Source organism: Lates calcarifer, linkage group LG23 (assembly GCF_001640805.2).
Source record: "Lates calcarifer isolate ASB-BC8 linkage group LG23, TLL_Latcal_v3, whole genome shotgun sequence".
NCBI lineage: Eukaryota > Metazoa > Chordata > Actinopteri > Centropomidae > Lates > Lates calcarifer.
The window spans coordinates 11491077-11508103 of record NC_066855.1 but is presented as its reverse complement, the minus strand read 5'-3'; the positions used below and the strand labels follow the sequence as shown (position 1 = coordinate 11508103).

Sequence of the window (17027 nt, the reverse complement as noted above, 5' to 3'; positions counted from 1 at the left end):
TCACCCGGACTGAGATGTAACAGAAGACGGTGCGGAAACTTATTAATTCAACAAGCTAGCTAAACGGCATCTCACAATAATCTGAAGAAATCGTGTTAGCGTTTGCTGCGATAACACGGGCTTGTTGGAAATCATTTCGCCCTGGCTTCGCGCTGGTTAGCATGACTGTTAACAACACAAGGTGGTAATGTCCGCAATAGCTGCGCACGTAAAATCTGTTTCAAGGGGATTGGCTCTAGCTGGCCAACAGTGGCACCTACTGGTGGAAATAGGAACTGCAGCGTCTTCAATTCTGCTATATTGGGATTGTTATGATGAAAATCAAATACTTCCTTGTGCAGTTAAAGACCACAAAATTAGAAAACGTGATAGGAAATCAGATGTACTTTATAAACCCTTTAAGGTGGGAGGTTGGCAACGATTTAAAATATAGGTCACAGTTTTAATTTTAGACCCCGGGCACCTGTCCTTGTCAGTACCAATATGGTTGTAGTAAAGCCTCAACAGAGTTTGAAAATAAATGTTGGGAGACGAAATTATACAAATGAAGAGTTTCAGAGTAGCAGTTTGTTATGTAGGCAACAATAAATATGCATGCTGTCAACAATGAATAATCCACAGGAAAATAATGCAGTTTCTCCTGCCACTCCTTCTGTGAAAGAGTTGGTGAAGGTTTTGTATGGAGGAAAAAGGTTTGGTAATCATGTGGATGAAGTTTGGCCTAACCTCTTCATTGGCGACATGTAAGTCTAACTGTTCTTGACAGCTAATAATATAAAAATAACCCTAGACTGAGTTTCCCTCTGAGTGTTCCTTTTTATAATGTTTCTTTTGTGTACAGGTCAGTGGCCAATGATCGCTACAGTCTATGGAAGCTGGGGATCACTCATGTTCTGAATGCAGCTCATGGGAGGATGCACTGTCAAGGAAGTCATGACTTCTATGGATCGACTGTTGAATATTATGGAGTGCCTGCAGATGATTCACCGTCCTTTGACCTCTCTCGCTATTTCTTTCCCTCTGCTGAGTATATAAGGAATGCACTTGACATGACTGGTGGTAAATACCATCATGCTACTTTAATGTCACTCATTTTTTATGTGCAGGCCTCTCTGCAAGTCACTCATCTTAACTGTGAATAAAATCCCAGATTTAACTCATGCTTTAGGCTAACTGTAATCTCATTCTTCACCAGCTCGGGTTTTTGTCCACTGTGCAGTCGGAGTGAGCAGATCTGCCTCCCTGGTCCTGGCCTACCTAATGATCCACCACCATTACACCTTACTAGAGGCCATCAATAAGGTCAAAGAGCACAGGTGGATTTTTCCAAACACAGGATTCCTTAAACAGCTTCGTGCTTTAGATGTGAAACTACGCAAGACATCATGAGTGTACGTCAGTGAATTAAATATGAAAATGAACTGATATCCTAACTTACAGTGCCTCGAATGCCTGTTCTCCTCAAGGCAAATGAAGGATGCAGTATCTGCCAGTGGAGGGAGATGCTGTACTTTGCCTTTAGTTTGTTTCAAGAATTATACTAAATCAAATGTATTTTCCTTGACTCTGCTACTAATAGATACTGATCCTTATATTAATAGATCAGTGTAATCAAACTCAGGCAGAATCAATTTTAAGACTGAGGATGACTCATTGAACCTTTGTATTATGTTGAAGAAAAATTACATCCATTATGTTGCAGCACAAATCAACCCGTGAGGTGTATTCATTAAAAAAAAAAAAAAAAAAAAAAAAAAAACCATCAAGACTTAGGTAATGTTTTTGTGCACAAAATGTCAACTTTTTAAATAATAAAATAATTAAATTTATTCAAGAGAGTTTGTATGTTTTTGTTAGATCACTCGGGTGCCACTTCATTTTAACCCCTCCAATTTAGCATTTATTAGATGGGGAGCATGGTAAAACAGTACACCAGTTTAACATCAGCATGCCATTGTGAGCATATTAGCATCCAAAGTGCTGCTGTGACTACATGTTGGCTCATCGAGTTGCCAGCATGGCTTTACACTCAGTCTTGTGTTCATCCATTTTCCACATGTGATGTTGGTTTCATTGTGTCTCTTAAGAAGGCAGAACCCAGTGAGTGAGTGAGTTAGCCTTGTGCCTGAGGAATGAGACTGGCTATGTATGGAGTTATTTTCTTCAAGCTCAAATGTCAATTTTATGTCACATATTTAAGCACTCAACAACACTGTAGGCCTGGACCTTTTTAGAATACATACATTTTTAAAATCTCACAGTCTGTATTAGCTTTGCTGTGGTGAAGGTGACCACACAACATGCAAATCTTTAGATTTCCATGGTCTTTTACATCTTGTGAATTAGACATAGAACTGTCTTTAGAGACAACCTGGCTCACACTAGTCTTATTGAATCTTCTGAATCTCATTGTCAAGTGTGTGTTATTATATGCATAAAATGCTTAGAAAACTGCTTCTTACATACAATATATATGCACAGAAACCAGCTGTCACAGGTGTGCATTTCTATACATAGTATAGGTGGGCTTTGGCCTCACCACACACACTACTATATATTCATCAATAAGCAAAAGCAACACTTCACAAAATCAATGCAATCAGTCAATAAAGATCTCCAGGTCTGACCTGGACCTACAACAATGTCAGTATTGTTGTATGCAACAATACTGACATTTTACAACACATAATCGCACCCACGTTTTACATATACATTCATGACCTCGAATGAAGAAAAGTCATTACATTTCATGGCTTAAAAGAGAGGTTAATTATGTTTTTCTTCAATTTAAAAGCTGATATGGGTGAGATTGACCTGCAACATAATGGGAGGGTTAATAGACACATTTGCAGCAGTGTGAATGTTGTTTGGATGTCATGTGCAGCCAATGGCAAAGTTTTTTTTTTTCCTCCCACTTTTCATCCAAGTTGCTTTCACAAGATATTTATGTCAGAGCAGTGAACTAGCTGCATGAAGCTGTTATGTTATTTCTGTTCAATAAATGCTGCATTACAGTGCACTTTCTGTCATGCCGTGTACTTATACATTTTCTCCATAATTACATCCAATTATCACTGCTTTATGGAATGATTCATCTCTGTTTGAGGCTTATTAAATCAGAGTCCCAAAGTGGTGTGAAAAGCAGAGCCCAGGCTGCACCGTGTGTTGTTCTGCCCTCTGCACGAGTAAGACTACACGCTAGGTTAAGCACTAAATTGGGTAACTGTCCAGTGACAGCAGATAAACACCTGCTCCTACACGTCAACCTGAGCCGGAGTAGACGGGAACTGCTTTAATACAACAAACATTTGGACCAGGAGTCGATCCAAGAAGGGGAATTTGGACTCAAAATGTCAGCCCTGAAAGGCAAGAGAAAAGAATATCTAACTGTGAAGGATCTGCAGAGGGTTTTGGACTCATGTAAACTACATCTTAATCAAATTGACGAGGTCTGGCCAAACATATACATAGGGAATGTGTAAGTATACATTTTATTTCAAATCTAAACCAGACTTTATGAGTTTGCCTTGAGAGGAAACGTGAACCCTGTTACTGTTAATGCTAAACAGTCTCCCAAGGTCATTACCTTTGACATAACTCCTGCCAAATATTGTATTACTCTAACATAAAGACATTGTGCTGTGATGCCTAGCCTTCACATAAGTCTTGAACCTCTTTCTGTCTCTTTGTCTTGCTAGGGCAGTAGCCCAAAACAAGGCTGCCTTGCAGAAATTAGGTATAACTCATGTATTAAACGCTGCTCACTCCAAGCGTGGCAGCATAGGGAACCAAAGCTTTTATGGCAACGACTTTGTGTATTGTGGCATTCCAGCAGATGACTCGACACACTTTGATCTGGATGTTTACTTCCAGCCTGCAGCTGATTTCATTCATAAAGCTCTGAAGTCACCTGATGGTAAGACTCCCCAAAGCTTCTTTTTCACATGAATTATCATATTTCTGCACTGTGAATTTTAATTATAGAATAAAGCAGCTATAAAGATTGAGTAATTTACTGCAAAAATATTGTACCTTTTAAAAATTCCTGCACATCACATTTTTATTTCATTTCACAAATCCCTACTAAACCCATCCACTCAAATTCTCCCATCATGCTGTTCTTTCAATGTCACCTGTCACCACAATGTAACACAGCTTGTAATGGTAAGTGTAGTTTCAGCCAGCAGTAATAATAAGGGTCTTACCTTGCAGAATTTAAGTCTATAATGTGACCATGGCACCTTTCAAAGAACCTATCAAGCAGAGGACGAGTTGGGATTAAAGAGACAGTCAGGACCTGTCTGCAAAGGGACCTTAAATGAACAAAGGCAATGAATTGTGGGCTCTATTTTTAGCTCACAGCAGGAGAAAAGAAAGGCCACAGCGTGAGACGAGCAGTCATGTATGATATTAATAAGACTGAGGCCTCTCACTAATCCTTCCTTCACACGCTCTCTCTCCCTTCATCTTGTCTGTTCTTCAGGGAAAGTTCTGGTGCACTGCATAATGGGAATGAGCCGGTCATCGACATTGGTGTTAGCGTACCTCATGATCTACCGTCACCTCTCACTCAAACAGGCTTTGCAGAAATTGATCCAGAAGAGAGCCATCTACCCCAACAAGAATTTCCTGGCTTTGCTGCTGGATCTGGATCTTCAGCTGACAAGAAAAAAGAAAACATGTCAGATCCTGTAAATATATATATATATATATATATTTTTTACCACACAGCTGCATGGCCTCTAAGGATGGTGATGAGGTCAGCCTATTGGTCCAACTGTCCAGACTGAAATATTTCTACAGCCAGTGGCCTGTTGAGAAATTTGGTTCACCTCAGTTTTTGTCAGACTAAGCTGTACTTTGAGATTAACACGGATATATCATATGTTAGCATGTTAAACATAAAAAGAAAATATCTTAAAAAGAAAAAGAAAAATATCTTAAAGTCGCACACATAACTCCAAGGTATTTTAATTACTCATCCTTCAGTTTTCTATTACCACCTTAAATCTCGACATGTTAACGTGCCTGTGCTAGATGTTACAGAGGCAAAATCTGCACACACACTGCTTTCTTTAATACCATGAAATAATGTTTCTGTACATATTGCTGCTTCAGAATATAATACTCTGAATATTAGCATGTTACACCAACATGTCAAACATTAGCATCTTTATATCCTAACTATACACTTTAACACACTAAACTGTGTGTGCTAACATTAGCATGTTAATCAGCTAATGTTAGCATGCTGTCATGTTCATATCCAGTAGGCTAGTTGTTAACATGCATGACGCATGTCAACATGCTAACATGTGTTAGCATTCAGTATAGCTGAGGCTGAAGTACACATCAGACAAGACAGTTGCACCAAATTGATTGACTGATGAGGATCTAAAAATGAATTGCAAAGTTGTCTCAAAATCGAATTCTGTTGTCTGGTTTGTATTGAGCTGTATTACCTCATCACCTGCTAACATGGCTTATACACTTTTTTCTTTTTTAATGTTTTTGGGGACAGTAATGTTAAAAACAAATGTCTTAACAAAAAGACAGTTTGGTTGCAGAAACTTAGTCTAATATGAAGAGAAAATGGAGATAAGAGGGCTGATGATGTTTAGATGTTATGACTACTTATGTCTTGAACTATGTCTTTACCTTTTATTCTTGTAAGATGGCTTTTTCTTAGGCACCTCTGATTGTATCACAGCAGAATGGACCAAATGTCTTATGGAAAATGTTTTACAAAGCATCACATTTTAGTAAACTCTGTAGATGACTCTGAAAAGTCAGAAAATGTTTCTGCAGGTGAACATTCAAACTCAAAACGGGACTCAATCTACAGCATCTGTCTCTTTACAAGACCAACCCATCAACGGCGTTCACTGTATGAAATTCCTTTGGTGTATTCATCAAGTACAAGTACTGTGCATCAAAAGATTTCAGGTGTTTTGATTGTTCAGGAAATAATCTGTTGAATCATCTGCAGAAGACAGAAGATTTTGACAGCTATGATTTCTATCTGTTATGAATGATTACCTCTCAACCTTACAATGCCAACACATGTAGTGCACATGTATACACACAGTATCAGCACTTAATTGAGCAGCTCATTGCAAATAACCCATCTGATTATTGTAATGGAGAAACAGCAGTATGTGGAAAACTGCACTGAATAATATGACATGATTTGTATTGGTCTGTATTATATGGTTTTTTTTTCTGTGGATATTTCAATGGGATACAGGTAAAAGGATACAATAAATTATAGGATATTTTGCAAAGAATGAAGTTCACATAAGTTCATCTTTCTACACTTGAGTAATTCTTTTTGACATCCAGTTCTTGTACTGACTATGTCTATAGTGGAATTGTAAGTGTTAAAAGTTAAAACCTAGGCAAACTTTAAATCGTTTTTTGTGCATTCATTCATTAAATGATCCTCATACATACATAGATCAGAAACTCCTGACTCGACCAAATGCCAAAAAAACACATTTCACTGTGGAGAAGAATCTCAGTAAAGACTGTGTCAGATTTAAGCTCAAGTACAGCAGCACTGATCTAATTCTCTTGCTATTGAAAAAGCAGTGTCCTATCCTCCCTCCTGTGCTGGCAGCTCGGGTAACCTTTAAGGAATGCAGAAGATGATGCCAGAATTATTTTGGGCTGAGATTCAGATGTTAAAATAGCAAAAAAGGTTGCAGGGTAGATTACCAAGGAGAACGCAGACAGTTGTGCTGTCGACCTACATGTAGCTCTACAGAGAGACCTTGAAAAAGCAACGTTTCCAGCCAAGGCAAGTGTCTATTAACAATGTGTTCTTATGGATTTGTTGCAGATAGAAGTCCATGTTGGAAAATATTTATTAACATGCACAGTACATGTAAACTACAGTGTATTGATTTATTGTAGTTTGTACCTTTTTTTTGCAAGGTAAACATGCTTATAAAGCATGTTTCTAAATGAGTATGCACTGTGATGATACTGCATTGCCTGATGGATTACGCTTTCTTCTTTTATTAATTTTGCTCACAAATCCAGACGAACCACATCCAAAAGGCTAAACAGGGAAGTGTAATTCATAAAACCACCAAGAAGAGGCCCAGAGGAGGTAAAAAGCCATTTTTATTTGCCCTCCGTGTTAACCGTGGGCACTTTCCCATACATAGCATCTTTAATTACACAGAAGTAGAGCAGGAAGGACAGGTTAGCCTAAGGGGGGAGGCTATGAAAGCAGCGCTGCACTTCAACATGTGCACTAGGGAAATCAGTTCTCTGCCCTGACTGTGGGAGGGAGGGAAGGGTTGTACTTATAGATCAATGAGGAGAAAGAAGAGCCTCCAGGTACTCTGGGCACATGTTGTACTTGTGCAAAGACACACTTTGCTCTGCCTTCAAGACTCACACACTCATATGCATGGAGCATACGCCGGGTCAGACACAGCTTTTCTTGCATACACATGCTCTGAGCGACACACATGCAACCATGCACATGCAGAGATGGATAAAGCCATCATGATGTTTGAGTGCACCTCCATATGCCACGGCAGCTTAACAAAAGGTCACTGAAACAGATTTGGTCTCAATGACTCATCCCTGCGGACACAACAATAAGTCTCCAAACCCTGAGTGCCACATTATGTCTCCATACAGCAGCAGAATGCAAATAAGAAGCTGAGCCGCCATCGGTTTCTTTGCTATAACAATGCATACACAACACTTGTACATCCCCAGCCTGGAGCAGAATCACACAGCCGCCTAAATGGATGCTAATGTATACAGTATGCATAGTATAAGTCTCTCTAAAGCCCAGTGTGTAAATTGTAAATGCACAGGTTTGACTTGCCTGTAGGAAATGAAAAGCTGATGTTTATAAGCCTTGAATACAAATTTTCTGTATCTCTGGAGATAAATAAGTCTACCAAGTGCTACTGAACTGTAGATAAAATAATGAGAGTATCATAAGGTCATCTTACAATTATGTGCTCTTACAGTCCTTTGCTGCTGTGGAGTGCATTTACTGGCATGATTATAGTCTATATTTAATGGCTGTAGGCCTGTAGACCCGGTGTTCTAATTAACAATCCTTGATACAATCCCACATTGTATTTACTGTATTTATATCTACCCTATGATGTTGCCCTCACTTCAATACAGCCTATTAGAAGTTATCAGCAGAGTATTTACAAATCCTCTCTTTAACTATATGAGCAAAGTAAAGAAGAAACCCAACAGTTCTGACCCTTTGATGGCTTCTCAGCACTCAGTGTGGTCCAAATTTCACTGCGATAACCGATGCTGTCAGTTAAACTCTGTTAGAATACGAATATGTGGTACCTCTATGTGACAGGCTGTAAAAGCAGAAGTGAAGCATCCAGACATGCCCAGAGGCCTCAGCTGCCTGGCGAGCCCTGAGGGGGCAGACGGCAGGTATGAGACCCCCCTGGCTTCAGAGCTCCACAGGCTGATGTGGACAAAGAAAGGGACCAGCAACCATCTGGATGAGGTTCAGCCCAGGATCTACATTGGAGACATGTGAGACTGTAACATAAAATGACAAAAAAAATCAGATTTTTTTCAGTACCACTTTACAGTAAGGCTAATGAAGGATTTATTTTGCTTTGCTTTTGGAGCATTTTAAGGTCTTTCAGCTCATTGCAAGGAAAGGAAAGGAAAGCTGGTAAACATAATGGAGTATTTAGCAGTTACGGAGCCAGCTATTTGCATCATCATCTGGTGAAGATCAAACACAAACTAAAAATTGGACATGCGTTTATCAGGGTGGCTACAAACACGACTCCAAATAAATGCTAACGTTGTTTTAATTAATTAATTAATTTCTGCTGAAAAAATAGCAACTGTTTGCTAACAGTTGGTGTAACAACATCGTGCTTGTTTCTGCCACCTAGTGGCAAAAAGCAGTATTGTATGTTTGACAAATGACACGTTGTTCCTCAGTAAGAAGTTAGCAGTAGTACAGCTGTTTTGGTTGCCATGAGGCTTTGATCAATCAAACAACTCAGTACCTTTCATTAATGAAGCTTTCAAGTTCCCTTCTCCTCTTTCATTTACCTGCTCTGACAGCTTAATTATGCTTTTTCTCTTTAGGTATGCAGCCAAAGACAAGAGGACTCTCCAAGCTCACCACATCACCCATGTACTTAATGCTGCTGATGGGAAGTTCAATGTGAACACAGGGCAAAGCTTCTACAGAGACACCAAAATCACTTATCATGGAGTGGAAGCTTTTGACATGCCGTCCTTTAACTTGAGTCCCTTCTTTTACCCAGCTGCCAATTTTATCAAGAGCGCTTTGAGCTCGCCCACAGGTGAGGAGCTCTCACTGTGCTCAAGGTATTTCTCATCATTTTTACACATTAATTTGGGGAAGACATTTTTTTTCTCTGCAAGCCAAGGTACAGGAACATTTGTCAGTCAATTCCCATTACAGCAGCCCCCAGTTGTATTAGTCATTAAAATGCAAATCAAACACTAAACATAATATCAAGCTAATATCTTTCCCCCACGGTAATCTTCTCATAAGCTCAGACCTTGGCCAGGAAAATTGGTTTTAAATGGATTGCCCTGGTAATTTGTAAGCAACACTTTTATTGGACATGGAAATTACACAATTATGTTTGTGGCCTGTGCCTGCCTGGCCTGTTATGCAAAGTGAAGTCAGTATCTGACATGACAGTAATAAGATGAGGCCTCCTCCTTCACATGCTGGCTGATCGGGGGCTCCAGTGTGTGGCGGGGCCTACAGTAATCCCCGGCAGAAATACACAGACGCCAAGACAGTTCAATTACGCGCTCCTCTGCGCCCTAATCCTCAAGCCCGATAAGGAACCAGGGATTACCGTGTGTAGAAACATTTGTTGCAACATTGTTGAAAACTTTTAGTCAGGAGTTAGAAGTACTCTTCTCTGTGATGTGCATGGTTTTTTAATCCACAGAGGAGTAATAAATTAGACAGTTAAAATAAAGTTCACCACAATAATCCAGTCATTGCATGGTTGTTAATACAGACAGGGAGCCTTGAGGGGATGGCTGAGCTCTGAAATGATACACAGGAAAAATAATGTTGAGTTTATGTTTGCCACTGATTGATAGGTAAAGTCTTTGTCCACTGTGCGATGGGTCTCAGCCGCTCATCCACATTGGTCCTGGCCTATCTGATGATCCATGAGAACATGACACTGGTGGATGCAATTAAAGCTGTCAGCGCCAACAGAAACATCTCACCTAATGACGGCTTCCTGGAGCAGCTCAGAGAGCTGGACAAAAAGCTGCACTGCCAAGGATCATTGAGAAGCTGGAGCGCGAAGTGGGCGGACTTGAGATAAAATCAGTCCATGATATTGGATCACCATGTCGCCTCCTGTCAGTATTTGAGTTTGAAGTTGCTTTTAACTAAAAGATACGTAAGAAGGTGTTTTAATTTAGTTGTAAGATGAATTCCATTTTTTGTGAATAATTCTAAGTATCCTGTACTACATTAAAAGATAAACCTGTAACTTCTTATTTTTATTGTTATAAACACACACTGCTCTGACCAAAATTGATAATGAATTTATCAGTCACTGTCTACATATCTCAATTATCATCCACAAATGAATAAAAACACATTAAAGAGCCATTATTGTGCGCTTGATCTCATATTACTGTTTCACAATGAACACAACCAGCAGAAAGAACAAATATTAAAGATTATATTGTTTTTGTCAACTACTCTTCCCAAGGTCAAGCATGAACTCAGAGTCGATCTAGCAGAGAAGTCCTTTAAAAGTACCCTGGGGTCAAGTTTTGTTTGTATTGTGCACAGGCAGGAGGATGGTGAGGGTACAAGCACATGGGCTATGAGATACACATTCCTGCCACTTGTTTCATGCTACTCCACTCAGTGACTCTTGGTGGCAGTAAGGAGCAAAGAAGTGAAGCAATGCACCAACAAAGGCAGAGAAGAAGATTGTAAGCTTGCAAAAAAAGGTTTTTGATAACACAGTTGTTAAACCTCTAGACTACACGCAGTTATTGAGTGTAAACTTTTGTTAACCTACAAAAAAAAATAAATTAAAAAAAAATCACAGGGCACCTTTAAAATCCTCTGAAAAAAATGGAAAACATCAGCATCTATTATTCCATAACAGATACTATCAAAAATCATATGATATGACCACAATCTCCAAAATAGCTACTAAATGGGCCTTGAGCTGAAATTGTTTAATGAAGCTTAATTTAATAACCTACACTAGTTTAACCTTAGGCTATGTTAAGTTTCTTATCAGTAGTAACACTACATTATGTCCCTATGTATGCTCAGTCTTTTCTGTAAAATAAATTAATTATAGGTTTAGTCTTCAAATGATTTGTTGTTTAAAATTAAAAGACAAAATAAAACCAACATTTTCCCTTAAATTCCTTGTATGAGTACAAATTGATGTGGTTCAAACCGACTCAGTGTGGAAGCCTGACAAAAACTCCCCACTTGAATCACTTACACCATTACAACTGTAAGCACTGCTGTGGTTCTGTAGTTAAAGTTGTCACAACACAGGCAGCCTGGCTTCTGTCATAGCCATCTGAGGAATAAATAGTCCACATTGCTCCTGCCCAGACTCTGGCATCTTCAGCTGTCTCGTTCCAGCGGGGCTCAGCCTCTAAACAACACTGATATCCAGTTCAGATGGAAAACAGAGCAAGCTGCACCAATAACACTCATGTTTACTGCAGTTCCCTCTCCAAATGCCTACAGGAAGAAAAACCAGCGAAACAGTCACAATAACTCTCTCAAATTTTCCACCCAGGAACAGAAAGTATTTGGGAAAGTTAGTAAGTGTTGAGTTGAGCGTAATTTGTGTTAATTATATAACAACACCAAAGTGAAAGATGCAGATATGAGTCCAGAGGAGGGGCCAGAGTATCAGACACCGCCCACCTGCGATCTGCTCGGCCTTCTGCTGACGAACAGACGCCCCACCGGAGCTGTCAACGAGGTTTGGCCCAACCTCTATATCGGAGACGCGTAAGTGACAATCTCACTTCAGGGCCCCGCTGCAACATGGTGATCTGATTGTGAAACTGTTGCTGCAAACAAGTCCTCTATTTGGCCAACTGAGGGGACAAATATAAAATCTGTACATTTGAGTCACCAGTGATGCATTTGCAAACATATGCTTTACAGTGCTGTTCGCAGACAGGGGGGGGGTCCTGTATCCTCTTGTATCATCTCTTGTGTCGTTTACAGGGCCACAGCTCAGGATAAAACCCTGTTAGTGAATATGGGAGTAACACATGTGGTGAATGCTGCAGATGGCCCCCGGCACATTGACACCGGGCCGCACTTCTACAAAGACACCAACGTATTGTATCATGGAGTAGAAGCACCAGACTGTAAAGATTTTGATTTAAGCCCATTCTTCACTGAGACAGCTGATTTCATTCATGGCGCCCTGATTCGGAAAGGTAGGAGCCTCAGAAAACAAAAGACAGCACAACAGTCTGTGGGTGCAATATCACTGTGTATCAGAGAACAATATACTGAGAAAAAAAAATAAATCATCAAGCTAAAAATGTGATTGTTTATTGCCTGTGTAGGTAAGGTGCTCGTCCACTGTGCACGAGGAATCAGCCGCTCAGCGACTCTCGTGTTGGCTTTCCTCATGATCAAAGAGAGACTTACCCTCGTGGAGGCAGTCGAGGTTGTTCGCAAGCACAGAAACATTCTTCCAAATGTTGGATTTCTGAACCAACTCCGACACCTGGACTCATCCTTGGCCCTGCAGAGGAGGAGGACATAATATCAAGAAGTGGAGATAAGAGCCATGGGAGAGCCTTTCCTCCAGTGTGAATGCTTGAATGTCAAAGGACCAGTTAGCAAACTGTGCCGATCTGTGCTGTATCGCTTCAAAACAATAACGTAACTCCAACAAAAGTAAATGTAGACTTTGTAAACTCAACTTTAAACAGCCTCTCAAATAGATTTTTTTGACCTGATAAAATCCAGAAACTGTAATGAATAAACAACACTGATATATTATATATTCACATTAAATTGTTATGGCTGCTGAGAACAGCTTTGAGGAGGAATATGCTCAAATGCTGTGATATTGTCTCGCAACTTGCTTATGGAGACTAAAGACTTAATAGTTTAGACTTAACTAGGACTTGTCTTTGATTGATTTATAACTTGATTTTGACTTGACCAGATTACTTGTGGCTTGACTTGAACTAGTCTTGAGTGGCTTGAGACCTTGCAGTGATAGACTTGAGACTTGACTTGGATTTGTCTCAAATTAAATGGGACTTGAGTGGGACTTGACTTAAGATTTGACTCAAACTACTCTTGAAGGACATGGGTCTTGACTTGGACTTGTATTGACTGATTTCAGACTTACTTGTCGTAAATGAGCCCGGACCAGACTTTGACTTGTCTTGAATTACCTGGGACTTTACATTGTACTTGAATTCAAACTTGTCTCAAATGACTTGAGACTTGAGTGGGACCTGACCTCAGATTTGACTTGAACCTGTCTTGAATGACCTGGGGCATGACTCAAACCAGTCATTAATGACTTGTGTTTTGACTTGTATCCAATGACTTCATACAGAAAACACTTAAAAACAGCTCTGCTTCAAACTGGTTTTCATATTGTACATAGATTATTTAAAACTGCAGCTGTGTGAAATGTCTGGGGGAAAAAAGTGTACATCATGCATTTGAAAACAGTCAAAAAAAGTACAAATAATGAGCTGAAACATACAAAATAAACACTGGAATGGTCCTTTAAGCTCATGTCTAATACACAACACTACCATTAAAACAAATGCAGCACAACTGCCAAAACCCCTGCTGCACTTGAACAACACAAAGACAGTGTTTGCCTATAAATAAACAATGCTCCACTTATTTATTCACATTTCTCAAAATACTGTGTCTTAACTGCTGCAATCCAGCGTTGTACAGTTAAAACTGTGATGTCTAAAGAGGCTTGATACAAGATGACAAAAATATGCCAGCATGGTTCTGAGCGTGTATACAGATTCAGGTCAGACTTTGAAAAGAGATGAAACGCTGAAGCCATCTTAATAAGAGATGCTCTCCAGAGCATGCTGGGAGACAGAGAGAGAGAGAGAGAGAGATGCTGTCAAAATAAAAGGAATTGGATATCACAGGTTTAATGATTTCACTGTCAGAATGAATGATGGCAGAGTATGAAGATATGAGGGAAAAATAAAGGAGTCTGATGGTGTGAAAACTCTGTCTGACATGTTAGCAGCTTCATCCAGCCATTCTGCAATACAGTCATCATCACACTCTCACTTTGGGAGCTTGCATTTAGATCACTGAATGGACCATGCATATCATATAACGGGGAATCAAAGACATGTGCCATCCTGTGAAAAACCTCATCTGTCTAACAGTCTGACACATTTCAGTTCTCTTTTGGCCCCCGAGAGGCTCCAGAAGATGCAGAACATCCTTAACGGGTGTTGCGAGGCAGCGCTTACACGGTTTCTCCCGGCGTCTGTAGATATGCAGAAAGGCTAAAAGAGACTGACACAATTTCCAGGAGTCGCTCATACAGCTGAGCAAAAGCTCAGAGTGCCCTGTTCACTCCAGTGAATATGGGTATCCTTTGGCAAATGCAAAGTTTGGATAAGCACAGCTTCCTGCCAGCAGCAGAGATTAAAGTTGTGTGTTTAGAAGTGGATGGCAGGGACTGGCTGGGTGGAAGTTTTCCCCACAGGCAGAGAACGTGGCAGCTAAGGTCAGGGGCCCGCCACATCACAGCCCTAAAAATATCCTCTGCATTTGATGCCCGTCACAGAGCGGTTATACAATCTGTGCCCTGACTTGAGCCTGCCAGAATTAAACCTTACCATGTTCTGCCTTTAAGGACTGCTTCACAACAAGCTGCAAGAATGATGAAAAACAAATTTTCAAGTAGGAAAACGAAGGACTTCAATCTCTCGGTGAGTGGTACTGAAGATGCATGTGGAAAAACAAAAAACGAAAACTGTATTTTTTGTCATGATTGTAGAGGGAGAAAAGTGGAAGGAGAGAGGAAAAAAAAGAGCAAGTGTGGTATTTCTTTTTCCCCTTAAGCTAATAAATCATGTGTGAAAGGAAGCCACAGTGAGAAAATGGCTTCTCACAAGTCAAAGACTGGCACCAAGATAAATGTTACAAAGGCAGCAGAGGAATCCAGTCCAGTGGATGAATATGTCACACCTGGGGGCTATGAGCTGGAGAAAATCCTCAACCGTGGGAGTGTGGCTTACACTCATGTCAACGAGGTCTGGCCAAATGTCTACATTGGGGACGAGTAAGTAAAAAGTATGAAATTATAAAGCTGGAATAAAATAATGGGGGATTAAAATACTATTCACGGATTCCTGCAGGCAGACCGCAAAGGACAAGTGCAAACTGAAGAGGCTGGGAATTACGCACGTCTTGAACGCGGCAGAGGGGACGTGGAACAGTGTGGACACGGGAGCTGGTTACTACAGCGACATGGACATCGTCTACTATCGGCGTGGTGGCAGAGGACGTCCCGACCTTTGACCTCAGCCAGTATTTCTTCTCTGCTGCCCGGTTCATAGAAGTAACACTGAACAATCCACAGAGTAAGATGACGCACAGTTAAAGGGCTGTTTCACCCATATAATACTGACTACCTGATAGTTTTATGACATCTGATCCACCAAATGAGTATAAAGAGAAAGAGCTAAAAAACACCACGATTTTTACAATAGATTTTTAATGCTTTGAGAACCAAAAATGGAATCTGGTTCACCTTTATCGTACTGAGGTAGTAGGGATTCAATTTTTGTTATAAGTGCCTGGGTTTTTGTTATATTTGCCCTTAAACGTCTGCCTCTGCCCTTGCATGAAGGCATGAGGGGAATTTCGGTTTGTGAAGCTCAAAGCCACGAAAAATGAGATTTAAAAAACTCTACATCAATCCATCTTTTTCAGCAATAATGTCCTGGTTTCTAAGGATTATCCGCAACTCTGACAGTTGAATGCTGTTGTTTTCATGAGGGCTGCGAGAGTGAGGTCTGCGGGATTATCTGAGACACTGCTTCTTTTGAGAACCGCAAATGAAATTTGGTTGCGGAAATCTCAGTCATAGATATACCTGAAAATAAAAATGAAATGACACCAGAACTTTCTGTATGGATAGATACCACTAGAGTGATAAAAAAAAAAGTTATATGTTATTTGGGTGAGCTGGCCTTTTAATTTGATTTTTAAAAATGTGTACAAGTAGCAAGTCCTTCATTGTGTGACTCATCTACAGATAAACTGCTGGTGCACTGCGTGATGGGAAGGAGCCGGTCCGCCACACTCTTCCTCGCATACCTCATGATCTGCGAGAACATGACGGTGGTCGACGCCATTGAGCATGTGAAAAAATGCAGGCGGATCATCCCCAACTGGGGCTTCCTGAAACAGCTGAGAGAGCTGGACATGCAACTCCTGGAGAAAAGAGACTCCACTGAATGAAGAATGATTTTAAGAGTCGCGGGGCAGGTGGAGCCTTGGGGGCAGGCTGAGGCTCGGGTCAAACCTCAAGTTGTCAGGAGACAAGCTTGAGTCGGGTTTCAAGTAATTTGAGACGAGACCAAGTCAAGTCTCAAGTACCTGGAGACACATAAAAGCCAAGTCTCTGGGTTTTCAAGACAAGTTAAAAGTCATTAAAGTCAAGTTCAACTTAAATCTCAACTAATATGTGTCCAGACAAGTCATTCAGACAAGTCCTATCACAGCAACTCTCAAGTCTTGCTATACTAACTGAGATCTTTTGATGCATAGGCCGTATAATTAAATATTCAGTACAGGTAGTCAAGCAAAGCCTGTCTGCTGTTGCTCTGTTGTTTTGGTATGTTTCTCTTTACCAGGAAAAAAACTAGAGACATGAATGTCTTTGAAGTTTCACGTTAAAACAAGATTTTGGAAGGCAAGATTTCAAGTAAATCAAGTCTAAGAGCAGTCAAGTCCAAGTCAGGCTTCCTTT

At 40.3% G+C, this 17027-nt stretch overlaps 5 protein-coding genes across 7 annotated transcripts; all 5 read left to right on the top strand.

The window, feature by feature from the left end:
• Window positions 1–6: 6 nt before the first annotated feature.
• Window positions 7–2364, top strand: LOC108901727 (dual specificity protein phosphatase 13-like). Its single transcript, XM_018703339.2, has 3 exons — window positions 7–743; window positions 842–1059; window positions 1196–2364. Exons 1-3 carry the CDS (start codon window positions 595–597, stop codon window positions 1387–1389), a joined length of 561 nt encoding a protein of 186 aa, XP_018558855.1. The 5' UTR covers window positions 7–594; the 3' UTR covers window positions 1390–2364.
• An 866-nt stretch (window positions 2365–3230) lies between these two features.
• LOC108901691 (dual specificity protein phosphatase 26) lies at window positions 3231–6287 on the top strand. Of its 2 annotated transcripts, none has more exons than XM_018703256.2 (3): window positions 3231–3478; window positions 3699–3916; window positions 4484–6287. In XM_018703256.2, the coding sequence occupies exons 1-3, from the start codon at window positions 3351–3353 to the stop codon at window positions 4693–4695; spliced, it is 558 nt and encodes a 185-aa protein (XP_018558772.1). In that variant the 5' UTR covers window positions 3231–3350; the 3' UTR covers window positions 4696–6287. The 2 variants fall into 2 exon arrangements, with proteins under 2 accessions (XP_018558772.1, XP_018558773.1); XM_018703257.2 differs by having other exon boundaries at window positions 3339–3478; window positions 3833–3916.
• Window positions 6288–6683: 396 nt separating this feature from the next.
• On the top strand, window positions 6684–10642 carry LOC108901693 (dual specificity protein phosphatase 13). Of its 2 annotated transcripts, XM_051066170.1 has the most exons (5): window positions 6708–6799; window positions 7045–7114; window positions 8354–8538; window positions 9112–9332; window positions 10117–10642. In XM_051066170.1, the coding sequence occupies exons 3-5, from the start codon at window positions 8384–8386 to the stop codon at window positions 10347–10349; spliced, it is 609 nt and encodes a 202-aa protein (XP_050922127.1). In that variant the 5' UTR covers window positions 6708–6799; window positions 7045–7114; window positions 8354–8383; the 3' UTR covers window positions 10350–10642. The 2 variants fall into 2 exon arrangements, with proteins under 2 accessions (XP_018558777.1, XP_050922127.1); XM_018703261.2 differs by lacking the exon at window positions 7045–7114 and having other exon boundaries at window positions 6684–6799.
• Window positions 10643–11711: 1069 nt separating this feature from the next.
• LOC108901702 (dual specificity phosphatase 29) lies at window positions 11712–13042 on the top strand. Its single transcript, XM_018703304.2, has 3 exons — window positions 11712–12028; window positions 12251–12468; window positions 12601–13042. The coding sequence occupies exons 1-3, from the start codon at window positions 11901–11903 to the stop codon at window positions 12801–12803; spliced, it is 549 nt and encodes a 182-aa protein (XP_018558820.1). The 5' UTR covers window positions 11712–11900; the 3' UTR covers window positions 12804–13042.
• A 1732-nt stretch (window positions 13043–14774) lies between these two features.
• Window positions 14775–16735, top strand: LOC108901701 (dual specificity phosphatase 29-like). Its single transcript, XM_051066504.1, is given in 5 exon segments — window positions 14775–14979; window positions 15138–15332; window positions 15409–15538; window positions 15540–15633; window positions 16311–16735. Coding segments are annotated over 4 exon segments (612 nt in total). The 5' UTR covers window positions 14775–14979; window positions 15138–15150; the 3' UTR covers window positions 16517–16735.
• Window positions 16736–17027: the final 292 nt, after the last annotated feature.